The following is a 12,758-nucleotide window of genomic DNA, read 5'->3' as shown; positions in this document are numbered from 1 at the left end:
TCTATGGCCTTGGCCAAAAGGAATTGCTACAGGAGGAGACTTACAGGAGATTTGTCAGGCACAGGATGAGGGTATCATGAGAGACTCAAAGACCCTCAGGCTTTCACAGAGCTGGCCTCTCAGAGGGGCCTGAAGAAGGAGAAGGATTTTGCAGGCTGGCACAAGACAGCACATGTGTCTCTGCCAACAGTGTGGGAAGGCTCTACATCTCTGAGCAAAGCTGTTTGCATCAGCTGGCCACAATGGCCAGGGCAGGTGCAGTAAGCAGCTGGCCTGACTCAGGGTTGGGACTGGGCAGGGCAGCACAAGGCAGATCACAGCCAAGGGTCAGGGCAGCACGGGGGCAGCTCTAAGGCTGCAGGTGAGCCGGCGGGGAGGTCCAGAGGCTGTGTGTGTGCCCATGGATTCAGTGCCCTGCACCCACAGAGAGAGGCCATGCACTACTGACTCAGAGCCAGGTGCTCATTTGCATGTTACTCATTCAGAGGCCAAATGAATGGGAACACCAGGCACTTGGTGGGTGCCCTTGCCAGATTGGCTCCCTGGCTGTGGATCTGACCTAGAAAGCTTGACACTTTGGAGGGTTCTGTTCAGCCACGCCCACATGGCTGGCTGTGGAGCCCCCACCCCCACACACAGTTCATTTCCTCTGCCTACCAAGGTCAATTTTAAGTAAATATGCTCACAGCAAGGGATTTGTCATCTCCAAATACTATACTGCATAACAACGCTTCCAAAACTTCAAGAAAATATAGAAATAAACTTAGGGAGTTAAAATGCCCACATCTCAGAACCAAGTGTTTGGGTTCAATTCCCAGCTCTGGTTCTTGACACTGGTTTCCTGCCAAGACCTGTCTAGACTTTGGGAGGAAGCAGGGCCGGCTCAAGTAAGTAGGTCCCGCCACCTGCATGGAGAGCTGGATGGGGCTTCCAGCTCCTAGCGTTGGCTTCGGCCTAAAGCTGACTTTTGGGGGCATGTAAGGAATGGCCCAGTGGGTAGCAACATTTTCTGTCTGCCTTCCTGTTTCACAATTTAAAGATAAATTTACTTTGCTACAAAAAGTTTGACATACATAGCTTTTGGGTTTTTATGTATTTCTTTTTATTTATCCAAGTTTTTAAGATTTATTCATTTATTTGAGAAACAGGGAGAGATAGCTGGAGATCTGCCATCCACTGGTTCACCCCCCCAGATGGCTGCAACAGCCAGGAGCCTCATCTGGGTTTCCTACGCGGATTCAGGCAATCAATGATTAGTACCATCCTCTTTCACTTTTCAGCTGTATTAGCAGGGAGTTGAGTTTCAAGTGGAACAACTGAGATTTGAAATAGCATACAAAATGCTGGTGCTGCAGGTGGTGACTTAACCCACTGGGGCACAATGCCAGCCCCATAAATAGCTTTTTTATGATATATATATATATATATATATATCTTTCATGAAGAAACCTTATATATATGGATTTCAAAAATTGTTGGTAGCCAAATTATTTTAATTCTGTTCCATGAACCTTTTAAAGTATCCTTCGTCTTCTCCCTCCAGAATGAATCCCCATGAAGATAAGAATACTGCTCTATACTCAAAGAGATCACCCACAAGGGAGATCCTAGCTCCCAGTTTGGCCCAGGGACCTAGAACAGTACCAGATCGAAGGGCCTGCTCTAAGCATTTTCTCCCACGGAACCTCAGAAGCCCTAGGCAGTCAACAGTTTTGGAAAAGGGGAGTAGTGAGAACTTAAACATCCTTTGTGGTCGGTGAAAACCTCAGTTTCAAACCGGGCTCCCCACAGGCCATGCTGAGGTACAAAGCCTACTCTTCCAGTTTATCAGTTCAACACTCTAGGAAACTAACCCAAGACAACTCAACCCCAATGGTGATAGCATTCCAGACAAAGCCAATGTAGTGATTTGCATTCAAATGCACGCAGCTGCAGGAGCTGACCAGCTGGGGAGCCCAGTTTGGCCCCAGCAGGATAGGTCCATGCACAGGAAGGGGGATAAACAGCTCCAGGTTGGCTTGGAGCACAGGGTAGAGCAGCTATTCTGGAGGCCATGAACTGGCAATGTGAACCAGGTATCTGATGTCTCACTGCAACGGTGCAGGTAGGACCCCTGTCTCCAGCAGGACCAGGGACAGAGCATGGCTCACTCTTCCAGCTCACTGAGAGCTGGCCACCAGCTTATGTGATCCTTCTGGCTTTTGCCCAGAAGCTCATGAGCTGCTGAAGGACTGAACAGGCCTCCTCTGTGCAGGCTCTGCAGTGACCCTTGGGTGGCTTTCTGCATATCAAAATGATCTGGCAACAATTCTGACCATGATGCTTGCGGAAGGCCACCCATGCTCCCCACCATGCTGCAGATCCAGGCCCACATTTGAGTTCCCGATTGCTTCAGCATTGTGTAGCAGGTGCATATATCCTACCTGTTGCCTGGGTTTCAAGCCAAAGGGGAAGTCTGATGAAAAAATGAAAATCATGAAGCAGAGGAAACCTCCTGCAGAAGGCTGCCTTAGCGCCACTGCGCATGATGTGGACAGCCCAAGCATCAGACAGGGACCCAGACATTCCTTTCTTTAATGAAAAGTTTATAAGGCTAGCACAGACCGACACAAAGCTTTGCTCTTTCTACTACTCAGCTGCTTACTTGTAAGCAGGACAGGAAAAAAAAAAAGTCCGATTCCCACTGGCTAGGCCAGAGGAGAGGAAGCGCCAATGAAACAGCTGTTAACATGGCGGATGCTTGTTCCTGTGAACCGCTTTAGTCAAGTGCAATGCCTGGAAGGGAGGGCTGCTGGCTGGCTAGCAAGGAAAGAGACTCCAGAGGTAGCCAGCACAGATGGCAGCAGATGTTATGAAGCATGGAGCAGAAGACACCAGGGACTCCAGCATCTCAGAGCTCAGCAGAAAAAAAAAAAAGCTGAGAATTACTCAGTCAAGCCAACTGCCAACGAATTACACAGCCCAAGTGAGAGTCATGGGAAGCCAGGGAGCACATATAGTTTAATTAATAGCTTCCTATTCCTGTCAATCACAGATCTCATCTCACACTCTTATGATGGCTTTTGAGGCCTCACCGAGGATGGCCAGCAGCACCAAGGGGGCACATGCTTAATCTGCAACAATGCTGACAGCTCTGGCCCTGGGATGAAACAGATGCTTTCCAGGGCTCCAGGAAGTTGCCTGCCTGACGCTGGTTGGGGCCTGATGCTATGGAGTGACCAGAAGCCAATGGCTCAATATGCTCGGAGCTGCATCAATAGTTCCACTGTTCCCTACTGCATGACACTCCGGTTACTTAATCATGCTGAACCTCAGTCATCTGTTAAACGTGGTGGTATTTAGCACATCCATAGAAGTCCACAGCTACAAATGCCCAAAAGGGCGCCATTTAGTACTCCCCTGGTCTTATCTTGTCTAATAGATATGATCATCCATTGGTCATATCTATTAGACAAGAATTCTGGAGGTAGGGCTGTAGAGAACCTGTAATTTCATTGCAGATTAAAGTATTAGGAAATACTCTTCTACTTTAACTTTGCCAAGTTGCGACTTTGAACCTTCTCAAAGGGCCAAGATAATTTTTCTCTTTATACAAGAAGTCCATTTATCCTATAGCAGTATCTTCCATTCTTAAATCTAACTAATAAAATGTTTTTCTGTTTCTTTTTATCCCCCTCAGAGAGACAGAATTTTCAGCAAAGCAACAGTTGGGAATATTCTGGAAAGATGTGAATACACATCTTTGATCCAATCACTTTATTTTCTATACTGATACCTTCAAACATGAGATAAATAATAGGTGTGTCCTATGACATTTTCAAAGAGTCACATATACACCATTTCCCAACACAGCAACACAGGCAGACTGGAGTAAAGAATTCTTCATCTGAAATTTCATTTTATAGGGTGGGTACTACACCAGCAACAGAGAGAACTGCTCAGGACCTGGGGTAGACGGAAAGCAAAGGGCAGCATGGTGGGCATGCAGAGTCCTAAATGCCTCCTTTACAGGCTCCTTGGAAAAACTCCTGTGGGTAATCTTCAATCAATCATTTACAGAGACTGGTTCAGATGGGTCCACACGCTATGAAACTAAACACCAATGCATCATACCAACAAGAGACCCCACCAAATAAACTGCTCAGCTCAGCAGGGTCTGCACACTCTCCCATTGCCTGCTCCCACACCCGCCCGAGATGGCCTTGCCTACTTGTCGTCCACATTTTGGCTTGGGGCTCTGCTTTGTCATCATCACAACACAAGGGCATCCCAATCACCGACTCTAAACACCCTTCTCTTCTCCCTGCTGCAGGGCTCAAGAAATGGGCCCAACATCTGGCCTACATTCTACAAGATAACAGAGTTGAAATGAGTTTACAAACCGATCCAAGGCAAGAGGAAAGGAAGATGAACACAAAGGGTCTTGGGAGTAGTGAACAACTCCACTTGTAACAGGATACACATCATGATCACGACACGCTGGTTCAAGGCCACAGGAGGTTCACAAGCAAGCGCACGCCCTGCTGCATTCTGGGTGGCTTACCACTGGATTCCTTACCACTTTGGTTGGGGTGTAGGCTATGTATATGTGGGAGCAAAGAGTGGGAAATCTTGGCATCTTCTGCTCAATTTTGCTGTGAACCTGAGACTCTAACAAAAGTCTATTACAAAGCTGATCTCTCCCTTTTACACACACACACACACACACACACACACACCTGTCACTGAAACATGCTCCAATCAATGTGAAAACTTCAAGAAACTGAACATTTCATTTAACACCAAAGCTGACATCAAGTGTTTATTTAGAAAAATAACGGCACCTGCTTTGAATTCATTGACGACATCATTGTGGGGTGACACTGTACAGAGAAATGGTGATTTTAGGCTGACATGAGACGATGTGACACCCCACAACACGAACGTTCTGCTACAGGCCTTACGATAAACATTTCCAGTTTCTATGATCAGAGCTGCTAACTACTGCCTAAGCACATTTTAAAAGCACAGTGCATGTTTGTTGAAACACTTCTCATAGTACAAACAGAACAGACATGCTTTAAATAAATTAAAATGCAAGACATAAATCATTCCTAAAGCAATCAAGGTGCATTACTTTGCAGCTTCGTCTCAACACAGAATTGTACTGACTTCAGAAAAATTACAGGTTAGTTCTGCTTTGTGTCTTGAGGGTTACCAAGCTCCTGTTCACTGTAGTTTTTCTTCTTTAGCATCTTACCTCCTTTTGATACAAACATACCAAACCTTCATCTTTGCAGACTCACTCCATCCTTGGTACATGTGAGACCTTCAGCAAACACCTGTCTCTAGGCAAGCCTTGAGTGTTAGACAATACCACTTCTCCCTGCCGCCAACCCACTCCTCTTGGCACAGGTTGTTTAATCACACACATGGTCATATTAATAAACAAATTGAACCTCTTTTTCATATCAACACAATTACATCTGAATTCGAAAGAAAAATGTTCCCATCCAATGAAAAAAATCATTTGGTATTTAAAACCCAACCCAAAAGGACAAAAGTAATGAGTTGCCTGAGGGAAGCTGGGTGTAATCTTGCAACGATTGAACCCATAATTAAGCCTGATTTGCTCAAGAAATGGCAGGGCAATCCATATCCCCCAGTTCTTCAAGAAGTTCAAGAAAAATATGTGTGATTAAATAATGCCTGAATTTCAATAAAATTATGCACACAAATAACCTTATTCTCTCATTCCATTTTTTGTTAATTTCCTCAAGTTCCCTTATATAGAGTGGGGCACTGCTGGCAAGGAGTGACTAAGTGGGAGCAAGTGCAGAGCCACACAAGTGCTCACTGGCAGGGAAGGGCAGCAGGGGCATGGCTGGGTCAGGCGTCATGGAGGCCAGACCATCCCCTTGCATGCCGGGACTTGGGACTCATCCTCTGCTCCAAGATGGAGTACTTTGAGTCGCTATCATTTGGGGAGTGAAGGATTCTGTTGTTGCCACTCAAACTGTGAGCTGGAATAACTAACCAAAACACAGAGGAGAGTACTGTTAAGTATCTGCTCTGTCCTCAACAAATCCTCATTGCTTGGAGACAAAACACAGCTGGAACCCGAGCTCAGGGACACTCACTTAGTGACCAGGTGCTTAGCTATCCAACACCCTGTTTTTCTTGGCAGGCATGCACAAATGCTTATCACAATCAAAAAGTACAGACAATGAATTCCTTGACAAGTATAATTAAATTTTCAATTCCAGAATGTTGTTATAGTTCTATTACAATTTTTAATTTATAAAAATTTATCTCTGTGAGCATTAAAGAGAACAAGTGGTAGGAGGGTTTATTAAAAGAAAAACTGCAGAGGATAAAAGTCTCCTGACATTCTATAATCTTATTAAAAAGTAAAAAACTCCATGAACTTTCACAAAACGCTAAAATAAATACACTGTGCATAACCCTTGCATGTCCAAGTGAAAACAATAAGTTAATAAAAAATGTGAATTCTTTAAGAGGGCTTCTGATGAGACAGGGCCAATCAGACCCTATGCTATCTCAAAATTGAGCCAGTTTTCAGCAGGTCCTAACAACTCCAACACATAGGGTGGAGTCTGCTGCTTTTCACCGGCATCCCCACCTCCCTCGCCGAGGCAAAAGCAGAGGACCTGTGGGTCTGAGGTGCATCAGTCAAGGCAACCTTGTTGGGCTGGGTGATGGGGCAGTACACAGTGACATAAGGAGGTCCGGTTTTCCTTAACCTCATGGGCTAGAAATCGTCATTCTCTCTCAACCAGCAGCAGCATCTACACCTACCTGAACCCCGGATGTTTCAACACATTTCTCTGAAAGATCCGCAAATATGAAGAAGCCCAGACAGGGCCCACTTTGGCTCAAGGGCATGAGTTATGTTCAGCTCTCTGTCTACCTGTGTCTGAGGGCCATAAGCCAAAAGGGAATGCTGGTAATGAAAAGTAAAAGCAAGAAGAACTACGTCATTCTCTCTCCAATCTGTTCCCTGGATTGGCTAGTTCACAGTGAATGCACAGCCCAGTTGAGACCTCGGGCCTGACCTCGAGTCTGACAATAACAGGAGACCCGGCCCTGTTGACAAGAGATGGAACTAGTTAACTCCCTTGTGACCAAAGATTGCTCAAAAGGACACTTATCGCTTGAGTCCAGAGTCAGAGGTGATGACTGGGCCACAGGTAAACTGTACACTTAGAAAACAGAAAGCTGACACGGTTTGAGACTTGCTCATCCTGCACAGTGGACTGTACTGAATGCCCCATGGTTCCACACACATGGCCTGCCCAGTCACAGGCTTCTCCAAGGGATGTCCCCAACAGCAGCTGAGAGCAAAGCACTGCAGTGTTTTTGACTCGGGGAGGCTTGCTGTTTTGCAGAAGATGCACACGTGACTATGAGTGCTCATCCCATCAGTCAAAGGCAGGGGTGGTGACAGGGGCGCTGCCGCACAGTAAAATCTCCCACGCACAGTAAAATCTCCCACGTGCTTTGAGCACAAAACTTTAGAAACACTATCCCCTGGGCTAACATACAAAGTAGCAGCCCCCTGCCCAAACTGGGAGAAAGATGTTAAGTCCCGAATAAACACTCAACCCTCAGTGGTCTTGGAAACAGGGTCACCTCGGCTCAAATGCCGGATTCGATCTGTTCTACTCTTGCTGGCCCTTTGCATCTCTCAGGGGATCCTCTCAATCACCACTGAGGTGGGCTACACCTCCGTCTCTCCCCACCCTCCGATCTGAGCAAACATTCCATTCCTCTGTGCACTGGCCTTTGTAAACCACCCTCCTGATGTCCTTCTGCAAGGAAGACAACCTTCTAACACGAGCATGGTTTGTTTTCATTTCCTGAGAAGCTGTTCAATCACTCACAGACATGGGCAGGTAGGTAGAATCAGGGGTATGGCATCCTGAGAAGCCCCTTGCACCAATCTTGCATCTCAGCACTTGGTGGATAAACAGGTGCAAGGTTTACAGGTTGGGAGATCACACACAACTGGCTGCTGTGGACACAGTCAGGGCACAATACGACCAACAGGGACAAGTGGCATGGATGACACATAGATTTCTGATGCTGCTATAGGTCACATCATTAACAGTACCCCCACTGCTACCCACGCCTGTGCTTCTTCACTGCCCCACTTTGTGTCAGATCCTGGCTGCTTCCACAACTCAAGGAGAAGAGGAACTGGCAAGAGTGAAGCTAAACTTCAATAGGAACTTCACACACACACACACACACACACACACACACACACACACACACACACACACACACACACACACACACACACACACACACACACACACACACACACACACACACACACACACACACACACACACACACACACACACACACGGTGCTGGACTGCTCAGGCAGGCAAAGAGCCTGGTGTGATTAAGGCAGTGAGGAGGGCGGGGAGCGCTCGGAGTCAGAGTCGGGGGGAGCCAAGCGCAGGACTGAGTGGGTAGCTGTTTGGGGGGCCAGAGCTATTTACACCCCACAGCCCTGCTCCTTCTTGGCACCTCCAGATGGCATCATCGTTCACGTTAAAATTTGGTAGTTATACACAGTTTTTTTTTTTAAACGAAAACTTGCAAGAACTTGACGGCGGGAAGCAGCACCTCATCTTGGTATTATTATCCTCTCTATGGCACACAGGATGTGGTCCCAGTTTTTACAAAACACGGCCAGCAGCGTCACCGCGAAGAAGGTGCCAAGGATATGGAGGCGGCTCTTCATCATGGGCGACACAAACTTGGCCATGGTGGAGACACACACCAGAATGACAGTCATGAAGGCCAGGAGCACGCTGATGCACTTCCCCAGCAGGACCCTGGCGTTCACGGCATCTGTCTGCAGCGTCTGCTGCTCCTGCTGGTGGAGCTCCAGCTTCGAGATGCGCGTCTGGCACGACTCCAGGGCTTCCTGTGGGTGAGAGGGAGAGCGAGCATCAAACGCTGCTGGGACAGAAGCCCCCCGCTCGCTGATCCAGAATCCTCAGGCTCACCTGGCCTACTGTTTGCGGACAGAGAGAGGCAAGCACATGCAGCCGTGATGTGCTGTACATGCCACACATTGTGACCTCACCTACATCTGGAACGAAGTGACACACAAGATTGACCATCGGGGACATGGAGGAGAAGGGTTAGCGTGCTGTCACGGGACAGCTGTCTAATCTCTCTTGGGCCCTAGTGCCTACTATGTGCCCAGCCAGTCCTCATTTGCGCTGCTGAGAGCCTGGTGGGGGACGGCACACAGGATCAAACAGAACTCATGGTGTGACTGCTCTGTTCTTGCCAGCTCTCTGGGTGCTGAGGACAAGCCGACCATCTCCTTGTCTCACGTGGTCTGAGCCTACAATCGGCAAGCATGGAGGACTCTAAAGCGTACCTCTAGCCCTGCCAATCGTCCATGAGATGGATTCCTGGACCCACTTGCCTTCCAGGGAGCCCCATCAGAGCCTTCTAGGCAACCCCAAGACAACAGGTACAACTTGCACTTGGGAGGTCACATGTGTGGGCACCTCCAGCCAGCCCTGTTTGCCTTGCTCTCCACCCAGATTTTCTTTTCCCCCAAACAGCATAGGTCTTCATGCCTAGAGGCACCATCCTTAGCCACTGAGCTCCTTCAGTCACCCCCAGACCCTGCCCACACCACACTGCTGTTCTCTCCTCCCAGGTTGCACCCCCACCTCGGTCACCAGGATGTCCAGCCGCCTGAAGCTATCTATGTGAATGTTGGCACACATCTGGTTCTCCAATGCTACAAGACAGCCTTTTCCAGGTTCTGACACTAGCCTGCATCCTATCTAGGCATACACGGTGCCCGCCTTGCTCTTTCTACCCCTGGATCACCATTCATCTTCTGGGCTCACCTTGGAGGTGTCAAGTCCCCAGGGATGCCTTCCCTGAACCCTCAGACCATGGACTTCTCTCTCAAACTAGAGAGGCAGGAGTTGCCCAAGCACAGACTCTAGGCCAGTGTTGCTGATGCTGTCTGTTCCAGCTTCCATCTCCCTCTCTCTCCAGCACAGAACCAGGGCTGGGAATGCAGAGGTGTCACACAGCAGCTGGAGATAAAGTCATCAGGTACCAGTGATGAAATGTGACACCTCAGAGGGAAGAGTTTCCAAGCCTCTGGGAAGAAAGCAACCTAAGGAAGAGGCAGCACAGTGAGCCCTCTGGGGTCACCAGCCTGTGGTCTAACTCATTTGCCAGGATGTGCTTGCTCCATAAAGACACAGTCACGGCTTTTAATAATGGCTCCTATACTGATGTGCTCCATGGGCCAAAGCACAGGGCTCTTCGTTACTATAGTAACTTTCATTCCACCACACTTGCAACAAAAAGCTAGGACTTGCTCCACTCTCTACACCCTCAGCAGTACTGGCATTCCACAGTCATAGGCACACAACCAGGAACGAGGCCTTTTCTGCTATGCAGGCTGCAAGGTTCTGCCATTTCAGGTATGGCATGGAAGAAGTGACAGAATGGTACGCAAAGTTTAGGTTTTAAGCCAACTCACCAATATCTGACTGGGTGACTGAATCACATATGCACGTATTGGTTACTTCAGAAATGCTGTCAATTTTTAACAACAACAACAAAATTAAGAAAATCGAGCCAAGAACTACAAAGAATTTCAGTAACAACAACCAGGAATATTTAGCCTTATAATTTCTTAGTATTTATTAGATCCAGTACTCAGTACTCAATGCTCAACTACCTGGAAACACTTCATTAGGAAAATTCAGAGTTAATTAAAATAACAACAACAACAAAGACACTCCATTGCTCGGTTGGGCATCTGGTACAGTGATGAAGAACCCTGCATCCCATACTGGAGCATGTGGGTTGGTGCCGCAGCTCGGCCTCCAATTTCCTGCTAATGTGTGCCCTGGGAGGTGACAGGTGACAGCCAAAGTATGAGTCCCTGTCATTCCCATGATATCTAGAATAAATTCCTGGCCAAGCTCTGACCACTACAGGCATTTATGGAGTCAGCCAGAAGGTAGAACACCTCTGTCTTTCAAATGAAACGAAAAGGCATAAATAACAAAAGAAATTCAGGCCTGGTGTGGTCGCCTAGTAGCTAAAGTCCTCGCCTTGCATGTGCTGGGATCCAATATGGATGCTGGTTCATATTCCAGCTGCCTGCTTGTAGCCTGGGAAAGCAGTTAATTATGGCCCAAAGCCTTGGAATCCTGTGCCCACATGGGAGATCCAGAGGAAGTTCCTGACTCCAGTCTCTGGATCAGCTCAGTGAACCAGTGGACAGAAGATCTTTCTGTTTCTCCTTCTCTCTGTTAATCTGACTTTCCAATAAAAATAAATAAATCTTAAAAAAAAAATCAGCTGCCTAAAATAACTAAACCCTTGCCTCCAGGCCTCCCCATCAGCACTCGCTCATCCTTGTCTACAAGAACCAAGAATGGGTGACAGAGAGGAAGTGGATCAGGTCCAACTGCTGAAAGCCCCAGGAAGTGCAGACTCAATAGTTAAATAAAGAAGACACGCCAGCAGCAGGTTGTTTTTTTTTTTTTTTAACTGTTTATTATTATGTGCCACAGAGAGAAAAGCCAGAGCCAAAGCTCTGATCATCACTACTAGACAGACTCCTTCACTATTCCCACCAATGTTCTCTTTGCAACTTGACAGATGTAAGCAGAGAAGACTGACATGCATTCTCGTGCACTTTCAAGCTCCTTTTGTCAAGTCCTTCTCTTCATCTGACCTCTTCAACCCTACACCATGCTCCTTAGCAAAGAGGAAGAACACAAGTAACCAAGCTAGGCCTTCCATAAGCACAGAGTCCAACCAGTGGGACTTCCCAAGCCTGCTCTCAAACTGAATGACCTAAGACAGACGATGACCTGGCGCCAGGCTGCACTGAGCACTCTAAGTACCAGTGTGAAACAAGGCTGTGGCCAGGAACCTGGAGCAGAGTCCCAGGTCTCTCCGGCAGCCCCATGCTGCTCTCTCTGGGATCCACGTTTCCGCTCAGTGCTGACACTTTGGTTTTGAGAACCGTCTAAGCAGCCATTGATGACCATTAGAGCTCAGTCCACAACACAGAGCAGGATAAAACAAGCATTTAGTTGCAGCTGCAGCTCACACACTATGTAAGAAGTCCAAACTTTTTTTGTTTATTTGAAAGGCACAGAGACAGATCTTTAACATGTGCTGGTTGACTCCTCAAATGCCCACCATGGCCAGAGTTAGGCCAGCCAAAGCTGGCAGAAGTCTAGAATTCACATGAGGTCTCCCATACAGGTACCAGGGACTCAACTGCCTGAGCTACACTAAAGCCTCCCAGGATGATCATCAGCAGGAGGCAGAGCTGGGACTGGGACCCCAGCACTCAGAGGGCATGCCACCAGGCAGCAGCCTAACCACTGTGCCAACATTCAGCCCTAACAGAATGCCATCACTGTTGGCCAGAAGTGTGGCGCAGCCAGTAAAGCTACTGCCTGTAGTGCCAGTATTGCATATGGGTGCTAGTTCTAGTCCCAGCTGCTCCACTTCTGATCCAGCTTCCTGATAATGCAACCAAGAAAGCAGCAGATCATGGCCTACATGCACATGGAGACTTGGATGAAACTTCTGGGTCCCAGCTTCAGACTGGTTCAGCTCCCATGGTTCTGGCCATTCGTGGAGTGAACCAGCAGATGGGAAGATCTCTGGCTTTCCTTTTCTGTCCACAAATCTGCCTTTCAAATAAACAAACCTTTTTGAAAGATC

The 12,758-nt window shown here is 47.7% G+C and overlaps 1 protein-coding gene across 1 annotated transcript in view; it reads right to left on the bottom strand.

Annotated features, from left to right (window-relative positions):
• Positions 1 to 8,440: 8,440 nt before the first annotated feature.
• Positions 8,441 to 12,758, bottom strand: part of TMCC3 (transmembrane and coiled-coil domain family 3) — a 69,354-nt gene continuing 65,036 nt past the window's right edge. Inside the window, exon 4 of the mRNA XM_040980763.1 lies at positions 8,441 to 8,943. Coding sequence (XP_040836697.1) covers positions 8,641 to 8,943 — 303 coding nt within the window. The 3' untranslated portion in view covers positions 8,441 to 8,640. The remainder of the gene's footprint in view (positions 8,944 to 12,758) is intronic.

Source organism: Ochotona curzoniae, unplaced genomic scaffold, assembly GCF_017591425.1.
Source record: "Ochotona curzoniae isolate NIBS_2020 unplaced genomic scaffold, NIBS_Ocur_1.0 contig_1014, whole genome shotgun sequence".
Classification (NCBI taxonomy): Eukaryota; Metazoa; Chordata; class Mammalia; order Lagomorpha; family Ochotonidae; genus Ochotona; species Ochotona curzoniae.
The sequence above is the reverse complement of the archived record's forward strand: the minus strand, read 5'-3'. Positions and strand labels throughout refer to the sequence as shown.